This window comes from Heteronotia binoei, chromosome 21 (genome assembly GCF_032191835.1).
Source record: "Heteronotia binoei isolate CCM8104 ecotype False Entrance Well chromosome 21, APGP_CSIRO_Hbin_v1, whole genome shotgun sequence".
NCBI lineage: Eukaryota > Metazoa > Chordata > Lepidosauria > Squamata > Gekkonidae > Heteronotia > Heteronotia binoei.
The window spans coordinates 93,816,413-93,837,957 of record NC_083243.1 but is presented as its reverse complement, the minus strand read 5'-3'; the positions used below and the strand labels follow the sequence as shown (position 1 = coordinate 93,837,957).

At 45.8% G+C, this 21,545-nt stretch overlaps 1 protein-coding gene across 1 annotated transcript; it reads left to right on the top strand.

Moving 5' to 3' along the window:
* The first annotated feature begins 6,233 nt into the window (after positions 1-6,233).
* On the top strand, positions 6,234-21,400 carry FAM180B (family with sequence similarity 180 member B). Its single transcript, XM_060261453.1, has 3 exons — positions 6,234-6,464; positions 15,496-15,557; positions 20,740-21,400. The coding sequence occupies exons 1-3, from the start codon at positions 6,377-6,379 to the stop codon at positions 21,178-21,180; spliced, it is 591 nt and encodes a 196-aa protein (XP_060117436.1). The 5' UTR covers positions 6,234-6,376; the 3' UTR covers positions 21,181-21,400.
* The last annotated feature ends 145 nt before the right edge of the window (positions 21,401-21,545 follow it).

Here is a 21,545-nt window from a genome sequence, read left to right as displayed (position 1 = left end):
CAAACCTTTACCCTAACCCCAAGAAATCCAAGCCACCCAAATAGGGAAAAGTAAAAGGACACTGCACTTTTAAAAGTCCTCTCACTAAAGTAAGATATGGGAAAATTGGCAAAACCGCCCCCACCCCAGGCCCCCTCCCCCAGCAGAACCCCCTAACCCTAACCCCAAATAAGCTAGTGCCACCACCCAAATCTGGATAAGTAAAGAGACTCTGAGTCTTAAAAAGTCCTTTTACCAACTAAAATAAAAACAAGAACCCCAAGACTGTCTTACCTTAGACGTCTTCTCTACTCCAGGCAAGTCTGGTAAGGTTAAGAGAGAGCAGCAGCAGCTGAGGCCAAGGGCCAGCACAGCACAATCTCTCTCACACACCAACACAGCAGCAATGGAGGAGTCCAGCCAGGCAGACTCCTTAAAAAGGTTCTCTGGCCCTACAGAGAGCAGTTTCAAAAAATAGCACTGCTCTGTGATTGGCCAGACAACAGTGCTTCCTTGGATACCCAAGTAAGCAAAAGATCAAAAGAACAACAATGTTGCTGATGGCTGGGGGATCAGCTACACAACAGCCCTGCAAAGCATGCATTTGCTGTGCATTTTGCAAATGCATGCTTTGGATTGGCTGCTGGGGCTCCTCTTCCCCCTCCCTGATCCCAGGGAGGCTATGGGAGAGGTGAGAAAAGGCTACCAAAGGCGGGAAAGGAGGCAAGCAGCTCCCCTGAGGCTGCAGAAGCCCCTTTCCCGCCTTTTGCATTGAATTCCGTATACTTCCGAATATTTATACAGAAGTATACGGGGAGCCATACTCGGCTCCCGCATAATGGGCCCCAATTGGATTCGGCTGTATGCGATTCCGTATACAGACGAATCAGGGGTGATTCGGCGGTTGATTCAGTTCGGCCGAACCGAATGCACACCCCTAACTGTAGCCATGAAATTAAAAGACGTTTGCTCCTTGGGAGAACAGCTATGGTGAACCTGGGCAGTATAATAAAAAGTAGAGACATCATGCTGCCAACAAAAGTCCGTATAGTCAAAGCGATGATATTCCCAGTAGTAATGTATGGCTGTGAGAGCTGGACCATAAGGAAGGCCGAGAGCAGAAGAATAGATGCTTTTGAGCTTTGGTGCTGGAGAAGAATCTTGAGAGTCCCTTGGAATGCAAGAAGATCCAATCAGTCAGTCCTAAGGGAAATCAACCCAGAATGTTCCCTGGAAGGTCAGATGCTGAAGCTCAAATACTTTGGCCATGAAATGAGAAGGGAGAAGATCCTGATGCTGGGAAAGACAGAAGGCAAAAGAAGGGAATGGCAAAAGATGAGATGCTGTACAGCATTACTGATGTAACAAACATGAATTTGAGCAGACTTTGGAGGGTGGTGGAAGACAGGAAGGCCTGGTGTGACTTTGTTCATGGGGTTGCAAAGAGTCGGACTTGACTGCAACTGAACAACAACAAACAACATGGGATCATTACGTGCTGCTTTATTTTAAACCTCAGTGAATGTTGTAATCAAGAAGGCAGCTTCTTAAATGTGGATCAGAGTGGGAGCTGTGGATTTGGCTTTCTAATCACCCATCTGTTGCAAATAAATGACACTGAATTGGAGCTAGTCATGATACAGAAACAGCATGGGCCCTGAGCTGTAACACTGAGGATAAGTGATAAAAGAAGCTGAACTTGTAGTTGAAGAGTTATAGTTATACATCAGTGCCTGAAGCAAATGATGAATTTGAGTTGCAAAATGAAAGACGCTTCTCTTCCTACAGGCTTTGGCCCAGGACAATGAATAGAGTCTGGATCTGACTATATTTAACTTCCATTGCTTGAGCCTTCCATTGCTTGAGCACTCAATGCACAGCAGCCAAGAAGGTCAGAGCGCCTGCTCCGGTTGCAACGCCACTGAGGATGTTCTCCGCAGCCGAGAACGAAACGTCTGGAAGACAAACTTTCTCCAGTAGAACACGGAACTTGAGCCCGAAAGATTCTACAAACCCCTTCTAGCAAGAATTACTGACATTTTCTTTGCAACACCGACAGTTCCTTATGGGATTACTAGGAGCCATTGCATGGTGCTCCAATGGTAACAGTGACTGGAAGCTACTTGGCTGGACAGATGAAAAGGCAATCAGGCTACTGGATGCTTTGAGCATTGTGTATGAGGCAGTGGGTAGGCATATGGACACACTACTGCCTCCTACTATGCCAAATCACTGGTCTCTCCATCTCAGTACTGTCTAACTGGCAGACATCATTTGAAGCCCTGCTTCCTATACTGGAGATGGCAAGGAATCAAGAAACTTCTGCATGCAAAGCATGTGTTGTGCTTCCTACCTGAGGATGATAGATAAATCTGGACAGACATCTTTTGCCTTTAATTGGTAGTATGGAGACCTTGCTGTTTTCCCAGTTTTCTTGAGAGGTTTCTTGCAGTGAACTTGCATGTAAATACTTTATCTCCTAATTATTTAAAATGTAGTTAATTTATAACCCTGACTTTCAGTTTATGCTGTTCTCAGCCCAGCAGGATATAAACGTTTACCCTCCAAAGCTGTCATTTTATCTAGGGCAGAGGTGTCAAACATGCTGTCGGGGACCGAATCAGGCCCCTGGAGGACTCCAATCAGGCCCCCGAGCAACTGGCTGTCATCTGCTTTCTTTTCCCTCTCTCTTGCTTCCTTCTGCATAACAGCTTGCTTTGCCAAGCTTGCTCAATCGCACAGGAGCTACAGAGCAAAAACTCTATTTTCTCCATTGATTGAGGCTCCTCCCTGAGGGAGGAAGGGGGGGAGGGAGAGCTTGCTTTGCCAGGTTCTCAATCACACAGCAGAGCTACTGAGCCAAACCCCTCTTCCTTCTATTGGCTGTGGCTCCTCTCCCTCCTGGTCTCCTGGGGAAGGAATGAAAGAGCCAGAGCTTCCTTTACCCAGTTCCCTGGATCGCATGGGAGACATACAAAGAAAGCACCTTTAAGACCAATGAGTACTAATATTTTAAGCATGTTTTAAGTTTTTAAATCTTTGTGTTTGTCTACGTCCTTTATAAAGGTTATATCTCTGCTACCTGGAATTACATTTTATGACTCACATGGCCTGGCCCAGCAGGGTCTCATGTCAGATCTGGCCCTCATAACAAATGTGTTTGACACCCCTAATCTAGGGGAACTGATCTCTGTTGTCTGAAGTTCAGTTAGCGTTCTGGGAGATCTCCAGGCCTCACTTGAAGGTTGGCAACCCTGCAGAATGGTACAAATAGCTGCCTTCAAGATAGGTGAGGCAGGGCTTGGGCAGTTGGTTGGCTTTGAACCTAGGTCTGTCATTGTGCCCTCTCAGGCTATCTAGTAACTTCAGCAGAGACAGAGACAAGCCTAACAACATTAGGATTTTTGAATCACAGTATGGAGCTAAGGTTTTATGCCTTCATTGTTTGTGCAAAGGTAAAAATGTAGGCGTGTACAGCTTCAATCTCTATTGTGCTGCAGTTGAGGGACGAGGTGCATTAGTTCTCCACTGTATGAAATTATTAAATGGATAGTAGCTTTATCCCATATTGATTCTGGAATCCCTTTAGCAATGGGGGCTGTGGAGCAAAGGGAGCTGTAGAGTAAGGTTTGAGAACCTGCTGCAATTGTCAATGAGCTCTCAGCCCTGTGATTAAAGTAAGCTTACTCACCTTCTGGAATTACAAGTGATCTCCAGACTACAGAGATGAGTTCCCTTAGAGAAAATGTCAGCTTCCAAGGATGGACTCTTAAAATATCACATCCTTGCTAGGGTTGCCAAGTCTCCCCTGGTCACCGTTGGGGAGTTGCCTGATCCAGGTTGGGAAACTCCTGAAAATTTGGGGGTAGAGCTTGGGGAGGACAGAGACCTCAGTGTGGTACAATGCCACAGTGTCCACCCTCCAAAGCATCCATTTTCTCTGGGATATCTGATCTCTGTAGTCTGGAAATGAGCTGTAATTCCAAGCCCTCCTGAGTCCCATTCTCTCCCCAACCCCAGCTGTTTTGGGGTGGGCATGAACCAGCTAATGAACTGAAGTCCATTATGAATTTTGGCCAGTTCATGGTTCACAAACTGAAGTTCGTAGCAGGTCAGCTGGCAAGAACTTTCCACAAACTGTCAAGCAATTCCTGGAGGTTTATGTGGTTGGTGAATGGACACATTTCCAGATAGATTGTCTCTGCTCAAACAAAATGTTTACCAAACTTCAAAGGGGGGGAGCAGAGTTCTCCAGCCTTGGAAACACTTGTCAGTTTTAGTAGGGGGTTCCCACCCCCACCCACCTCTTGAGGACCTTCCTTTGTGTTCACTTTCCATTTTCTTGCACAGAGTTTGCAAAATCCCACCCCACCACCTGGGACTTGGATTTGTGACTCTGTGATTTGAGGTCAGTCCTTTTAAATTTGCAATGCCAGTGGCACTAGGTTCTGCTGGGCATTCTGTGATTGCACTTGTTCTGCAGGGCACTCTGTACATTGTACTGGTTCTAATGGACTTGCAAACCTCCTCCCCTTTTGGTTGTGATTGAGCTGGTTTTGCCATATTAACTCTGGGTTCTGCTGGACACTAGTACATTGCACTGGTTTGGCTGGACTTGCAAAAATGCCCCCCACCTTCAGTTTCTACTGCAGAGATTCTCTGGGACTTTGATTCTGTTATGTGGGGCTTCTATTGACCTTGCTTTTTTGACTGTCCCCTCCCCCCCTTCATTGGAAACAATGAAAGATGGGGGCACCTTCTTTGGGGGGCTATAACCCAGACCAAACCTGAAGGGCAGACAGAGGAGAGTCAGCTGGAGAGCCCCTGTGAGTTTGGTGTCTCTAGCTTGCTCAGGATATGTTCTCTACATTCCTGAACCTGTGTCTGTCAAAATGACAGCCTCTCAGCTAGCCTTTCCACAGAAAGCACTTTCTTGAAGGCACCTTCTTTAGGGGCCATAACTTGGACCACTTAAATCCAGTCATTACCAAACTTTGGAGGGCAGTTAGAGGGGAGTCAGCCCCTGTGAGTTTGCTGTCTCCAGCTTGCCCAGGGTGGGGGGGGGGGGGCTATCAGACCAAGAACCTCACAAACCAAACCAGTTTGTTCAGCTCTTAAAAGTTCATGTGATGGGTCATGAACTCGGCATGAACTATGACCCACAAACCAAACAGCATTTTCCTGGTTCATGCCCATCATGCCTAGCTGTCCTCCTGGTCCGCTCCCAAATTTCCAGGAATTTCGAACCTGCAGTTGCCGACCCTAGGTTAGAGTGATGACTCAGAACTTCAGGAAATCAACAAACAAAGGAGACCTGGGATAATTATATGACTAAAGAATGAAAGAAGAGCCCCAGGTGACAAAATACTTAGGTATTTAACAAATTCTAAAGTATTTAACATCTGTAATTAAGAACAATGAGTAAAGTTACAAAGCCCACTTCGACAAGGAAATTTACAAACAACCCTATGAATTTAGAAACCCTATGAATATTTGCTGAACCATAATTGACCATAATTGGGCTTCAAAAGATATGTCTAACATTTTTGACATGGCACTGGGTAGCCAACTGATGCAGGGGTGGCCAACGGTAGCTCTCCAGATGTTTTTTGCCTACAACTCCCATCAGCCCCAGCCATTGGCCATGCTGGCTGGGGCTGATGGGAGTTGTAGGCAAAAAACATCTGGAGAGCTACCATTGGCCACCCCTGGAGAGGATTCAGGGTTGTTAAGCCTGTGTAGTCCTAAACTTCTACCTTCCTCCAGGACCAATGTTGAACACATCAAGAAGAAATACCGTTTCTTCCTCCACATTAATCCATTCTGGATGTTTTAGAGCATGCTTAGATTTGTCAGCTCCAGCCACTTTATATATTTAATAAATAACACATTGCTCTTGATTTCCATGCTAGAGAGGGGAAAATAATGAAGTGAAGCAGATTGGAGCATGCTCCCTGAAGTCTTCAGGTGGCATCAATTGACCTTTCTTTTTAAGGAGGACCAATTTATCAATATGCATTTTCAGTTAAAATCCTTAGCTATTAAGACCTTGCTCCTCCTTTAAGAAGAACAGAGCTGGCTCTCTATTGGGAAAAAATCAGGAATAAAATGCCAAAAAAGGGAGGGAGAAAAAGAAACTGTCTAATGCTCTAAATAAATGGGACTTGTGCTGGCAGAACGCTTAGAGACGCTGTGCCTTCAACGTTTGCATGTTATGGTGGAAAATAACTGTTAGGAAATGGGAATTCAACTGCAGTAGGGCTAAAATAGAAGGGGGGGGGGACGGTTCCAGCAGTAACTTCTGGGATTGAAAGAAGAGGGGAAAGAGCTACAGTAAACAACAATTAATTTACCCAAAGTGTGTATCCGGCACAGGAGTGAGGGCAGTATTCCTGGCATGGCCCAGATGCTGAAGCTGCATGTTGGTATGTGTCTGTGGGTAGCTTTGGTGCTCTCTGTGTTTGCTGGATCGCATCAGCAGACAGGTAAGGCCATAAGGTGGGAAGTGCACCTGCGCTGGAGAAATTCTTGCTTTGCATTTATTTGTTTAAAATATTTATATCCTCTTTAAAAAAACACAAAAAACCCCTCTCTTCTGTAAGGTGGCTGGCAACAAAAAAGGGAAAGCTGAGAACAAACCTAAGACTCAAAAGGTTCAAGGAATAGAGCCAATGCAAAATTACATAGAAGCCTGCGGCACCTTAGAGACTAACAAAATTGATTTCACCATTAGCTTTCATCATTTAGAGCTCACCATCAAATGTTTGAAGCCTACATTTATAGCAGTTATGCTACTGAATATTACAGGCAACAGGGCCATACAGTCATGCAGGTATTAATATAAAAATTCAAACTAGCAGGGCTATGAAATTGTAAAAATAGTATATTGCTTTAAGTGCTGGGCTAGACTTGGAATTTTGGCTACTTGAGCTATTTAGTTCTTCGCAAAGAAGGGTTCCCATTACTTTGGAGACTGTACAGGTGGGAGAAGTTTGGCAAGGGCACAGCACCCCATTTGTGTAAATCTGTTGGGTAAACTGCACCTTCTGAAACAGAAGGCACACTAGATGGGTCCCAAATAGACCTCAGCAATCCTATTACAAGGCAAAGAAGGGGACGGTGTTTGCATTTGGAAAAGGTGAAACTGACAGTTTCTTCCACACCAGAGCTCTGTGCTTTTAACACCTGTGTGACAAATTCAACAGATGTTGCTTTCCCAGTATGATTTAAGAATATTCTACCTGTGGCATTTGCACCTGTTTCACTTGTTAACAACACAAACCTCTGATGGGGGGAAGGTGTCAGCCTCAGGAGAAGGAGTTGAACTCTTGTCACAGACAAGCATTTGGAATCAACACCAGCCTCCACAGCTTTCCACAGCTCTTTCTCACACACTTCCACAGAAAGGCAGTGATAATGTTGACTTATCTCCTGAATAGTAGCTAAAATAAAAACATCTACTCATTCAGGATACTCTCTGCTAGAACTATTAGCATTTTAGCAGCACTGGGAATTTTCTAGCAGCTTTAGAACATAGGTGGTAGATATGAGAAACCTAGCAGAATGTGTCTTTAGGGAAACACTTCCATTTCTGAAATGCTGGCTTTTGTTGTTTTCTGTTGTTATATACTGTTTCTGGATTTTGTTCTCCATCTTCTTTATACTCAATTAGACATAGATTTACCTTTAAAAATACTTTTGTAGTTAATTTCAGAGAACAATTCTGTGACTTTTTTGAAAACTGAAAGACTTACTTGGGTTGATTCTAAGAAGTAGGGGTTTGCATTTATAGTAGGCACATAAGTGAGTTGATAGGATTTGCAATGTGAAGCCTGAAATAGAATGCCATTGGTTCATGGAGGTGCACCTATGCGGGCTTAAACACAGCATAACATTGAGACATTCTTAAAATAGGGCTTTTCTTATCACAGTGATATAATTTCCCTTGCAGCTCTTGAAAAGCTCAGGATCACCTTCCTTTGCCAGCCTAGCAACTGAAAAAGAAAGAAGTGGAAATCCTTCAGACAGCCCTAATAAAGCGGCTTTCAGAAGCAACAGTATTCGTACAAAGAGTTTTAAGGCTTCCTGGAATATGTACCAAGGAGAAAAGAAATGCAGCTTCCATCCAAGTTCAGTCCAAAAGCACAGACATCTGGCTTTGATCAAAGAGCCTGAAACTGGGGTAGAGTAGCGATGTTCTACCTTTTTGTGTAGAAGGCATAGTCTCATTCTCTAAGCCACTTCCACAAACCTTTTATCTGCTTCCTTGGAGAAAATCACTCTAAAATACAAAGCTGACAATTGTTTATAATATGGCCAATGCAGATATATCAGATGTCATATTTCTGTTTATTCCATGGACCCATGAGATCAATCTATTAACCCCAAAGATGAACTTCTGAAAATATTTTTCTTCATCATTCAATCTCTTTCAAAATTAAACAGAGCATTTGGATGCAGTGTTCTCTCTTGTTCTTTGGCTGTCAAAGTACATGGAAGCCATCACGGCAATCTTCTCATAAATTGCACTGCTTGTCTTTTGGTTTTCTGCTAATCCACTGTGACTAGATTGTTTGATCTGTAGATGGCCAGGAACTGATAGGAGGGATGGTAGAATGGAGTGGTTAAAAATAGACAATACAAAATATTATCTGCAATTGCTTTCCACAGGCCACAGGCAAAAATGGGCACAACTGTACAGGAACAGAGTAACAAATCAGTTTCCAAGAATGGAAACAGGCAGAATGAATACTATATAATTAAATGTAGCTGATGTGAAGTATACTTTATACCTAAAAGAACCTAAAAGAACATAAGAGAAGCCATGTTGGATCAGGCCAATGGCCCATCCAGTCCAACACTCTGTGTCACATATAGTCTTGTCAATCCCCAGTTCCCAGCAGGGGTTCTCTTGCTTTCCTAGGCTTCTTCCTGTTCCCAATCAGCTGGCGGCGGGGGGAAGCCCTGCCCCCACAGCCACCATGTGTCTTTCCACCTCGGAGGCTTCATACTCCACTTGGAAAAGCTTCCTCTTGGGATGGTGTGTCTGTGTTAGGGCTGCCAAGCCTCTGGTCCAGGTGAGCCCACCCCAGAGGTTCCCAACCCACTGTCCCACATTGGGCCAGCAGGGGAAACCTCCCCCTGCATCGCCAGCGCAATGATGTCACCCGGAAGTGATGTCATCAAAATGGTGGTGCACACACGGAGCCACTCTAGGCATTTCTGGGAAAACTTTGTTTTCCTGGATGCTCTAGCCATTTAGGAGGTAAAACTCTATGGTACAATAGGTAGAGTTTTAACCTTCCAAATGGCTGGAGTGTCCGGGAAAACCATAGAGTTTTTCTGGAATCACATAGAGTGGCCCTGCATGCGTGCCGCCATTTTGATGACATCACTTCTGGCGTTGCACATGCGCGAATGTCCCCCACCAGGGCTTGAGGAAGACTTGGCAACCCTAGTCTGTGTCTTTAAGGCTGAATGGGGATGTGGGGGAGAGCAGGCAGAACAACATGGCTGCTCCCAGTGATTGTGAATGCAGCCCAGACCCTCTGTTGGTTGCATAATCTTTTCAGAGGTCGTTTGCATAGGAAAGGTAAATTTGAACCTTTGGTTGCTCTGTGTTACTTTAAAGAAGCTGGAAGTTCAGCAACTCGTGAGTAGAGATGCCAATCCCCAGGTGGGAGCAGGCTCTCCCCCGCTTCAGAGTCATCGGAAACTTTGGGGGGAGGGAAATGTCTGCTGGGCACTTCATAATTCCCTGTGGAGATTGATTCCCATAGAGTATAATGGAGAATTGATCTGGGGGCATCTGGGGCTTTGGAGAGGCTGTTTTTTTAGGTAGTGGCACCAAAGTTGCAGCATAGCATCTGATGACTCTCCTCAAAATCCAGGTTTCAAAAAGATTGGACCAGAGGGTACCAATTCTATGAGCCCAAAAGCAGGTGCCCCTATCCTTCATTATTTCTAATGTAGAGATGGCATTTAAAAGGTGTGTGGTTCCTTTAAATGTGATGGCCAGAACTCCCTTTGAAGTTCAATTATGCTTTTCACAACTTTGCTTATGGCTCCACCCCCAATATCTCCTGGCTCCACCCCCAAAGTCCCCAGATATATCTTGAATTGGACTTGGCAACTCTAGTGCCATCAGGAGGTCCACCAGTGGGACCAGGACTACTAGAAGCCCTCCCACAGTGCTCCCCCATGCACCAAGAATACAGAGCATCACTGCCCCAGACAGAGTTCCAACAATATGCTGTGACTAATAGCCACTGGTGGACTTCTACTCCATATGTTTATCCAATCCCCTCTTGAAGCTGTCAATGGTTGTAGCCACCACCACCTCCTGTGGCAGTGAATTCCAGGTGTTAATCACCCTTTGGGTGAAGAAGTACTTCCTTTTATCTGTTTTAACCTGACTGCTCAGCAATTTCATCGAATGCCCACGAGTTCTTGTATTGTGAGAAAGGGAGAAAAGTACTTCTTTCTCAACCTTCTCTATCCCATGCATAATCTTGTAAACCTCTATCATGTCACCTCTCGGTCGACGTTTCTCCAAGCTAAAGAGCCCGAAGCGTTTTAACCTTTCTTCATAGGAAAAGTGTTTTAACCCTTTAATCATTCTAGTTGCCCTTTTCTGCACTTTTTCCAATGCTATAGTATCTTTTTTGAGGTGTGGTGACCAGAATTGTACACAATACTCCAAATGAGGCCGTACCATCAATTTGAGGCCTTCGCTGGCCGGCGCTGGTCCCGGAAGGCCTTCCAGAGGCTCTGGAAGGCCTTCCGGGACCAGCGCCGGGTGCCCCGCGGCCTCCGCTGGTCCCTGGAGGCCCTCCAGAGACTCTGGAGGGCCTCCAGGGACCAGCGGAGGCCGCGGGGAAGCCTTCGCTGGCCGGCGCTGGTCCCGGAAGGCCTTCCAGAGGCTCTGGAAGGCCTTCCGGGACCAGCGCCGGGTGCCCCGCGGCCTCCCCGCGGCCTCCGCTGGTCCCTGGAGGCCCTCCAGAGACTCTGGAGGGCCTCCAGCGACCAGCGGAGGCCACGGAGAGGCCTCCACCACTGCCGCCGGGCCCCGCGCGTGGGCGGGGAAGGCGGCGAGTGAGGGAGGGAGCCTGCGCAGGGACGCTCCCTCCCTCACTCGCCGCCTTCCCCGCCCGCGCGCGGGGCCCGGCGGCAGTGGTGGAGGCCTCTCCGTGGCCTCCGCTGGTCGCTGGAAGCCCTCCAGAGACTCTGGAGGCCCTCCAGAGTCTCTGGAGGACCTCCAGGGACCAGCGGAGGCCGCGGGGAGGCCGCGGGGCACCCGGCGCTGGTCCCGGAAGGCCTTCCAGAGCCTCTGGAAGGCCTTCCGGGACCAGCGCCGGCCAGCGAAGGCTTCCCCGCGGCCTCCGCTGGTCCCTGGAGGCCCTCCAGAGTCTCTGGAGGGCCTCCAGGGACCAGCGGAGGCCGCGGGGAGGCCGCGGGGCACCCGGCGCTGGTCCCGGAAGGCCTTCCAGAGCCTCTGGAAGGCCTTCCGGGACCAGCGCCGGCCAGCGAAGGCTTCCCCGCGGCCTCCGCTGGTCCCTGGAGGCCCTCCAGAGTCTCTGGAGGGCCTCCAGGGACCAGCGGAGGCCGCGGGGAGGCCGCGGGGCACCCGGCGCTGGTCCCGGAAGGCCTTCCAGAGCCTCTGGAAGGCCTTCCGGGACCAGCGCCGGCCAGCGAAGGCCTCAAATTGATGGTACGGCCTCATTTGGAGTATTGTGTACAATTCTGGTCACCACACCTCAAAAAAGATACTATAGCATTGGAAAAAGTGCAGAAAAGGGCAACTAGAATGATTAAAGGGTTAAAACACTTTTCCTATGAAGAAAGGTTAAAACGCTTCGGGCTCTTTAGCTTGGAGAAACGTCGACCGAGAGGTGACATGATAGAGGTTTACAAGATTATGCATGGGATAGAGAAGGTTGAGAAAGAAGTACTTTTCTCCCTTTCTCACAATACAAGAACTCGTGGGCATTCGATGAAATTGCTGAGCAGTCAGGTTAAAACAGATAAAAGGAAGTACTTCTTCACCCAAAGGGTGATTAACACCTGGAATTCACTGCCACAGGAGGTGGTGGTGGCTACAACCATTGACAGCTTCAAGAGGGGATTGGATAAACATATGGAGTAGAAGTCCACCAGTGGCTATTAGTCACAGCATATTGTTGGAACTCTGTCTGGGGCAGTGATGCTCTGTATTCTTGGTGCATGGGGGAGCACTGTGGGAGGGCTTCTAGTAGTCCTGGTCCCACTGGTGGACCTCCTGATGGCACTAGAGTTGCCAAGTCCAATTCAAGATATATCTGGGGACTTTGGGGGTGGAGCCAGGAGATATTGGGGGTGGAGCCATAAGCAAAGTTGTGACAAGCATAATTGAACTTCAAAGGGAGTTCTGGCCATCACATTTAAAGGAACCACACACCTTTTAAATGCCATCTCTACATTAGAAATAATGAAGGATAGGGGCACCTGCTTTTGGGCTCATAGAATTGGTACCCTCTGGTCCAATCTTTTTGAAACCTGGATTTTGAGGAGAGTCATCAGATGCTATGCTGCAACTTTGGTGCCACTACCTAAAAAAACAGCCTCTCCAAAGCCCCAGATGTCCCCAGATCAATTCTCCATTATACTCTATGGGAATCAATCTCCACAGGGAATTATGAAGTGCCCAGCAGACATTTCCCTCCCCCCAAAGTTTCCGATGACTCTGAAGCGGGGGAGAGCCTGCTCCCACCTGGGGATTGGCATCTCTACTCACGAGTTGCTGAACTTCCAGCTTCTTTAAAGTAACACAGAGCAACCAAAGGTTCAAATTTACCTTTCCTATGCAAACGACCTCTGAAAAGATTATGCAACCAACAGAGGGTCTGGGCTGCATTCACAATCACTGGGAGCAGCCATGTTGTTCTGCCTGCTCTCCCCCACATCCCCATTCAGCCTTAAAGACACAGACTAGGGTTGCCAAGTCTTCCTCAAGCCCTGGTGGGGGACATTCGCGCATGTGCAACGCTAGAAGTGATGTCATCAAAATGGCGGCACGCATGCAGGGCCACTCTATGTGATTCCAGAAAAACTCTATGGTTTTCCTGGACACTCCAGCCATTTGGAAGGTTAAAACTCTACCTATTGTACCATAGAGTTTTACCTCCTAAATGGCTAGAGCATCCAGGAAAACAAAGTTTTCCCAGAAATGCCTAGAGTGGCTCCGTGTGTGCACCACCATTTTGATGACATCGTTGTGGGGCCCAGGGGACCGATGCCACAGGGACGGGCTCGAAACACTCTATAACCCCTCAAAAGAACAGCAGTCTAGCTCGCTTCCCCCGAGCCCTGCCGCCATAAGCCTCAAGGGGGCTCATTTTGCGGCATCTCCCGGCGGGAGGGTGGCACCCGCACGGGACACATATCAAATGAAAGAGGGGGCGCAGGGCTATCAGAAACAGCCGGCGGAGGGAGTCGGGAGAGCACCCCACTGGGGGATCCACACCCCGAAAGTGATGAAGGTGGCGCAGATAGAGCCAACAGAGCAAACAGGACAAAATAAATAGGCTGCATTATGCAGCACAGTTGAGAAAGTGCCTTATCCCATATACTGATGAAGTATATACAGGATTTCAGAACAAAATTGTTTCCGGCGGTGATATTTGGGGGATTTTTGGGGATGTCACAGGAAGTGCTGTGAAGTCACTTCCTGTTTCCGGCCGTGGCATTTGGGGGAAATGATGTCATTTGGGGGAAATGATGTCACAGGAAGTGATGTCACTTCCCATTTCCGGCAGGTGACGCGGGGAAATGATGTCACAGGAAGTGATGTCACTTCCTGTTTCCTGTGGTGGCATGCCGTCACCGGAAGTGACGTCACCGGAAGTGACGTCACTTCCTGTTTCCGGCGGCGCGAGCGCGCTTTGCGTGCGCGCACTCCTACCTCCCCCCCCCCACGTGTCCCTGGCTGGCCTTCAGACATTATGGTCACCCTAGCCTCACGCTTCTTTGTGGCAATCAGTTGTTTGTATAACTTCTTAGAACATGAAAGATGGTATTGTGCACACAGAGAATCAAGGCCCTCAGAGTTCTTATACGCATGATATGCTGATTTTAGATCTCTTCTTGCTTGCTTGCATTCTTTATTGAACCAGGGCTTGGAGACGTTTTTGAATCTACAATGTTGAACAGAAGCATCTTGAACCAGTAATGGTTTTATGAGTTGGAGGAGATGGTCGAAGGGGAACAGAGGGTTCAAGTCATGGGGAGTATCCATAATTAATTTTCTATTGGATTCTGGTTCAGATCAAGTCTGAATGCTCCTTAAAATAAATGAAGAGGCTATCACATTATGAGTAAGATAAGAGTCACCGGACAGGGCAGTAATGCTAGGAATAGTTGAAGGCAGCAGGAAAAGAGGAAGATCCAACATGAGATGGATGGACTCAATAAAGGAAGCCACGGCCCTCAGTTTGCAAGTCCTGAGCAAGGCTGTTAATGATAGGATGCTTTGAAGGACATTAATTCATAGGGTCTCCGTAAGTCAGAAGTGACTTCATAGCACTTAACGCACACACACCCATTGTAATGCCTCTGTGTGTATCTATGGTATGGCTACAATGGAAATACTCTGTAATTTTCTGGTTGCCATGTCATAAACAGGATCTTAAGGAGTTCAGTGAAGTATATACTCCATAAGGTACTTTGAATCTAAACTATATAAGGCTTTAAAGGTCAAAATCAGCACCTTTAATTTTGCCTGGAAATATGTAGCAAAAGATAGATGCATTCTCATAAAACAAGTGTGATGTTATCAATAAATGGGCAGTAGATTTCTGGAAAACTTCATGGAAAGTCTTCATGAGTAGTCTCATGTTGAGTGCATGACAGTAGCCTGATGTAGACATCATCAAGGTCTCAATAACTGTGGCAAGTGATCTTTTGTTCCAGTAGTAGATACAGCCAGTTTATCAGGCTCCATTACTAAAAGGCACCAGAAAAGGAACAAACTACTGACTACAGACTAAGCACTTTGCTGCCATGGTCAGTTCCATGAAGCACACTGGATGACTTTTGGGCAGACACTAACTCTCTAACTCTCAGTCTAAATTAACTCACAGGATTCTTGCAAGAATAAACAGAGGACGGGAGAACCCTGGATGCTGCCCAGAGCTCTTGGGGGAAGGTTATGTTAAAAAATATCATGAAAAGGGGAGACAGGGAAAGTTGTGGCTACCAGGCATGTAATTTTGCCATGTTGTGACCCCACAAAGTGTGCTCTTAACATATAGAGCTCATGCATGAAACAATAGCATATATTAGTATTTCAACCAAATAAGAGACGTTTAAGGTGGCTCTGGGTTTGGCCTTGTAATATGATCTTGTTTAGCGACATAAATGCTCTAAATAGTATATTAAAATGTTACAATTGTACTATCATGTATATTAAGGAAGTTGCTTGCTTAGAAAAATGTGGGGTTGCTTGCTTAGAAAAATGGATCATTATTTTCTGTTTTTCAGATGATCACCTTGGAGATCTTGCCGAGTCAAATGGGTCTGAGAAGGCTAGCATCATGCTAGAGGTAATTTAAGTGATACCTCGAGGGAAATAATTAGGGCTTCCAATACTTCCATTTATTGAGCCACATCTCTAGCCATCATCCTACCTTAATATATCCCACCTTGCCTGTATCACTGTTACACCAACTTCTGGGCATGAAGCTACCCCAGCTAGTCATGTTGTTGGTCCCCAGAGAAGTGTGGTTGGTTGTCCAGGATGTGAAAGCAGAAAAGGGTTCCTGCTCCAGTTACTTGTTGATGCCAGTACCTCAGGTTCCTGTATCAGATGTTTTGCTGAAGGAGTACCAGCATAGCTTTGCTGCATCTTGTTTTTCTTGAGTCCTCCATTTTGACAGAAAATATTACATTATCAGCCTAGCACTGAAGGAAGGTCTACTTTGCTGAGGATTCCAGATTCACTTTCACTTTAACTAATCCTCAGATATTGCAGCTTTAACTAGAATGTCTGGAAAACACAATTGTCTGCTTTTCTAAATGATGGTCCACAAGATGGCACCCTCAGGCTATTTTTGATCATTAGAATTATCTACAGCTTTGCTTGAGGCAAGGGAAGGGTGGGAGTGTATGACAGGTCTTCTCAATGTAGATACCTGTGGGTGTTACAGTGGCATTTTGTTCTTGTGTTGGAGAAGCCTGCCAGTTGCACATTTCAGGAGTGTGATACATGTGATCCTGTTTTGTGTGAACTGGGCAATGCATAGATTTTCCATGTGAGTACAGCTTTCAGTCACAGCTGTGAATGTAAGCTGTACCCACAGAGAAGAGGCACACAAACCAATTTACACATCACAGGATAGCCTGCATCAGGTGCATTGTGGAACCCACCCACTCCTGATATGCAGAGATGGAGAGTATTTGAATGAGAATGCATTCGTTATTGGCCAGTCAACATTACTGTAGTGATCATTTCACTTTAGTAAACGTAATAATTCTCATATTTTAAAGAACCGCATCCTGTCTTTAGCTTTAACTGGAAGAGGGGATTCACGTTTAATTTATTAATTGGATATAATAATGTCTTATTTTCTTCCACATCCTTTTCTTAAAAGCCGAACTTACTTCTAAACATCCCCAGACACACAAAAAATGATGGCAGTATTGCTTATGCGACTTGCTTTATATTGTGGATGAACTCTTTTACATAGTCCAAACCACTAGTTGAAGAGCAGTGTTCTTCAAGGGAAGGGCTGTGGCTCAGCAGAAGGTCTCAGGTTCAATTGCCAGCACCCCAGCTAAAAAGATCAGGTAGAAGGTGAGGTCAAAGACCTCTGCCTGAGACACTGGAGAGCTGCTGCCAGTCTGAGCAGACAATACTGACCTTGATGAACCTTGATTTAGTATAAGGCAGGGGTGTTGAACTCATTTGTTATGAGGGCCAGATTTGACATATATGAGATCTTGTCGGGCCGAGCCATGTGTATCATAAAATGTAATGCCAGGTAGTGGACATATAAACTTTATAAAAGGCACAGACACACAATTAATTTTTTTTTTGCTTAAAATAAAACATGCTTAAAATATTAGCCCGCTTGCAATATTTTGTTTTACAGTCTTAGATAAATGTCACCTCTTGCTATGAATTATTGCATCAAAAAACTGCAGACAATGTCTGTGCTGTACCAGTCTTGAATATGTGCTGTTCAGGTGTGCACATCTGTAAGTTGCAAACCTACTTTTGATTATCAAAGATTTCAGGTTTTCACGGCTGGTAACATCATTAGGGTTTGTAGAATCTTTCGGGCTCAAGTGCCGTGTTCTACTGGAGAAAGTTTTTCTTCCAGACGTTTCGTTCTCAGCTGCGAAGAACATCCTCAGTGGCGTTGCAGCCGGAGCAGGAGCTTTGACCTTCTTGGCTGCTGTGCATTGAGTGGGGCCAGGGCTGCTAGAGAGCTGCTATTTCTAGGCTGGAGGGGGTGTGGTGAAACGGCAATTGGTTTGTGGATGTGCCCATTGTTTGGTGGGGCTTCCTGGAAGGGTAGTGATAAGGAAACTGGCTGTTGAATGTGACCATTGTTCTGTGTTAATTGCTGGGAGGGTTGGAAGGAGTGTGAAGATAAGGAAGATGGTTGTTGACTGTGCTGATTGTTCTGTGGAATATGCTGGTTGTTCTGTGACTTTCTGCAATTTATAGTCTGTAGGGTGTTTTGCAGAGCTGGGTACCAAGATTGGTGGATGAAAATGCCTTCTTCCTTTCTGTTAAAATTGTGCTGGTGTTTGTAAATCTCAATAGTTTCTCTGTTCAGGCGGGTATGATATTGTGAGACCGTAGAAAGGACTTCAGTTCTTTCAAAGTGGATGACGTGGTCTCCTTCTTGAAGTGCATGTTCAGCTACAGCTGATTTTTCTGGCTGAAACAAGCGACAGTGTCTCTTGTGTTCGGTGAGGCGGGTGTTGATACTGCGTTGGGTAGTGCCAATGTAGACTGCACCACAGGAGCAGGGTATTTTGTAGACTCCAGGGGTTGAAAGTGGATCTCTCATATCTTTGGCCGAGCGCAGCATGTGGCGGATCTGTTGTGTGGGCTTGAAGACTGTGTCAACATTGTGGCGTTTGAGAATTTTGCCAATGCGGTCGGTGACAGATTTTATGTAGGGCAGGAAGGCTGTACCTACATTTGTGTGAGGCTCGGGATTTGGTGTGGATGGTCTCCTGGGATGGAGGGCTCTTCTAATTTCTTGTTGGGAGTATCCATTGGCCTGCAGTGATTGGTTGAGGTGGTGTAGTTCCTGCTGGAGTTGGCTTGGTTCACAGATGCGTGATGCACGGTGGATGAGGGTTTTTACAACTGTACGTTTTTGGCAAGGATGAAGCCCCACCAAACAATGGACACATCCACAAACCAATTGCCCTTTCACCACACCCCCTCCAGCCTAGAAATAGCAGCTCTCCAGCAGCCCTGGCCCCACTCAATGCACAGCAGCTGCAACGCCACTGAGGAAGAAAAACTTTCTCCAGTAGAACACGGCACTTGAGCCCGAAAGATTCTACAAACCCTACTTTTGATTCATTGACATTCATTACAGACATCTCATGGTCAATGCTTTGAGTCTAAGACCCAGAGGAACATGAAGCAGCTGGGCATTGTGAGCTTTTGTACAGACGTTGCTTCACATACTAGTCAAGAACATGTGAAGGCACCATGGCACAGACTGAGGGCTATGTGCTTGTCTACAAAACTATCATTTTCCCCAGAAAAATGACTACAACTAACCCCCCCCCCAAAAAAAAAACCTCCCCCCCCAAAGAACAACTACAAGAACAGAGAGACAGCCATGTACAATGGTCAGTGTCAGCCTACTATCTGGGAAGTCTAAATTCAAGACCCCCAATCAAAGGAAAACGTGAAAGAAAAAATAAGGAAAATTTGCTGGGTAAACCCTGAGGTGGAACACACTCTCAGCCTAATGCTGATATTTCTCTTCTAAATAGTTCACATGCTTTCCTATTGAGAAAGACTGGAGGGCATGAGTACAGTGAAAAAGAGGAGGGGAACCCAGTTACAAGCCCAACAAAATTCTCTCTCTGTGTCTCTGTAGCAAGCCAAAAAGCTCATACATTCACTAAAACGTTGCTAGTCTTAAAAGCAGTCTTTATAGCTCTCCTGATGGTGGGGTTTGGCAAAGGAAGCTCTGGCTCTTTCTTTCCTTCTCCAGGGCAGGAGGAGGGGGAGGAGCCTCAGCCATTAATTAGAAGAAGAGAGGCTTGTCTCAGTAGCTCTGCAGGGTGATTAATTGAGCCTTGGAAACTTAATCAACCAGCAGAGCTATAGAGCCAACCTTCCTCATTGGCTGGGAAAAGGGAGGGGGGAGAGGGAAAGGCTGCTTTGCTGCTCTGGCTTATCTGGGGAGAAACACAAAATGGTGACCAAAAAAAGCAGGCAAGGGAAAATGAAGCAGATGACAGCTAGTTGCTGCGGGCCTGATCTGGCCCGCAGGTCGTGTGTTTGCCAACCCTGGTATAAGGCACCTTCATGTGCTCTAAGGCACCTTCATTTGCTCAGGGCTCTAAATGAATGATCTTCACGATCCTCATGAATTGAATGTATCCTAATGCAATTCACACAAACAATGCATCTATATCAGAGTTGCCTGCCTGTTATATTTGATTTAGGATACTAGAAATAGGAACACAGTAAAGGTGTGGATAATCCCACAAAAGCATCTGCCTGTCTCTGGATCCACCTTATTATTGCCATGATCCCTACTCTATCTGTGGTGCAGTCCGTGGAATAGCATAGACTGAGAGTGAGTGAAATAGAAATCAAGGAGACATCAAAAGGCATTGGATATGTACCCCATCCCCACAGTCTGTTGAAGGCTATAAAATCACTGCAAGGAAAGGTTTGGATTGAGGGGAGATGGTAATATATAAACAAGGGATTCGAATGGACCCAAAGGTCACATAGCCTAGTCCTTGGCCAAAGGCAGGATCTTCTATCCATGAAAACCTCTTCATGTTGCCAGTGAGTTCTTCCAAGCCAATCTCACCCAGTGGTCTATGAACAAAGAACAGGAGTGAACACAATGTTTTATTAAGCAGTATTTGAATGGTTTTAGGAATTGTTGTTGGAATTCAAATTATATACATTTCAGCCATCATAGGGTTAACTATTGTTATTAGCTAATAAACAGGAGATGATGTTTTATAGTTTGTATCCAATTAGAAACTGCCTGTAGTAAGCCCATGAAAACGAAGAAGGAAATGGATTGACTTGTAACCTTTCTGTTGGTCGGCTAACACCTTGTTTGTAAGGATGCTTTGGTCTTCTATGTAAGCTTAACAGCTGTCCTTCCTATCTCTATGCTAGCTGGGAAGAAGAAAGCAAGAAGTAGCCAAGTAGCTATTACAGAAGTAGCCAAGTAGCTATTAGGATGTACTTAGCAAGGTAGAATGCATTGCTTATTTTATTTCAACCCGAGTAACTTTCCTTAATTTTTATTTTTAGTAAACTTTATTTCTTATATAAGCGTTTGTCTTGTTTCTATCTGTCTGGATATCACCTCTGACTTTTAAATGAATATCTCAACAAATGTTCAGTATCACTTATCCATCTGACTCAAGCAAGCGAGCAATGCATACTGCAATGGAAAACAACCCCTTTCCTAGGTCACTCATAGTCTGTTCAGGATGCTCACTTTGGAGCGGAGCTGCTCATTGACCATGTTTTTATTCATTCTCTTCCAGTTACTTTGGGGAGGCATTAAAATTATTACCAATGATTCAATCAGGGTTCAAGATGAAGAGGTGGCCTCACTGCGTCCTGCAAAACAGTTACTCCGGCTTTTTCAGCATGAAATTCCAAAACACCCAGCTGGGATTGAGGAGCACCTAGATCATCTTTCACAATCTGATATTCCTATTACTGCAGAGGAATTTGAGCAGCTGGTTTTCACTGCTGTCTACTGTGCTTACCAGATTCGTGCCATCCAAGGCCTGGAGAAGAACCTCTGGATCAACCTTTTCTCACAGTCAGTCACTGAAATCATCCGTGAGCTCTGCAAACAAGTCTGTCCTGTGGAATCTGTAAATTCTGCCCAGCTTCTGGCCTCAAGGCCCTGGCAGGAAATACCTTTCTACATTACTGTACTGAAAAACTCCTACCAGTCCAAGCTAACCATGAACTAGAGACTCCAAAGCAAAAAGGACAAATATTAATTCTAGATCACTTACTTTAATATGTATGTTACTACAGAACATGTACATTTTAGCACTATGGATTTCTTTCATATTATATAGAAATGTATGCAGAAAGGCCACCTTTCCTGTTTTGTTTTCTCTAATATACCATAGACCTCTTCGCTTAAAATAATTATACGCCCAACTCAAGGCTAAGCCTCTCTGCTGTAGTTCTTTGTACACAAGGTTGCCAGGTCTGTGTTGGAAGATATCTGGTGACTTTGGGGGTGGATCTGGGAGAGGGTGGGGTTTGGGGAGGGGAGGGGCCTCAGGAAGGTACAATGCCATCAGGGCCAGATCTAAGGGGAGTCAGA

What these genes read in the sequence shown, in the direction of transcription:
- FAM180B (XM_060261453.1), top strand. Translation starts at nt 6,377, where the DNA reads ATGGCCCAGATGCTGAAGCTGCATGTTGGTATGTGTCTGTGGGTAGCT. An exon ending in TGGATCGCATCAGCAGACAG is followed by an intron (nt 6,465 to 15,495) that starts GTAAGGCCATAA and finishes TCTGTTTTTCAG; the next exon opens with ATGATCACCTTGGAGATCTT. An exon ending in AGGCTAGCATCATGCTAGAG is followed by an intron (nt 15,558 to 20,739) that starts GTAATTTAAGTG and finishes ATTCTCTTCCAG; the next exon opens with TTACTTTGGGGAGGCATTAA.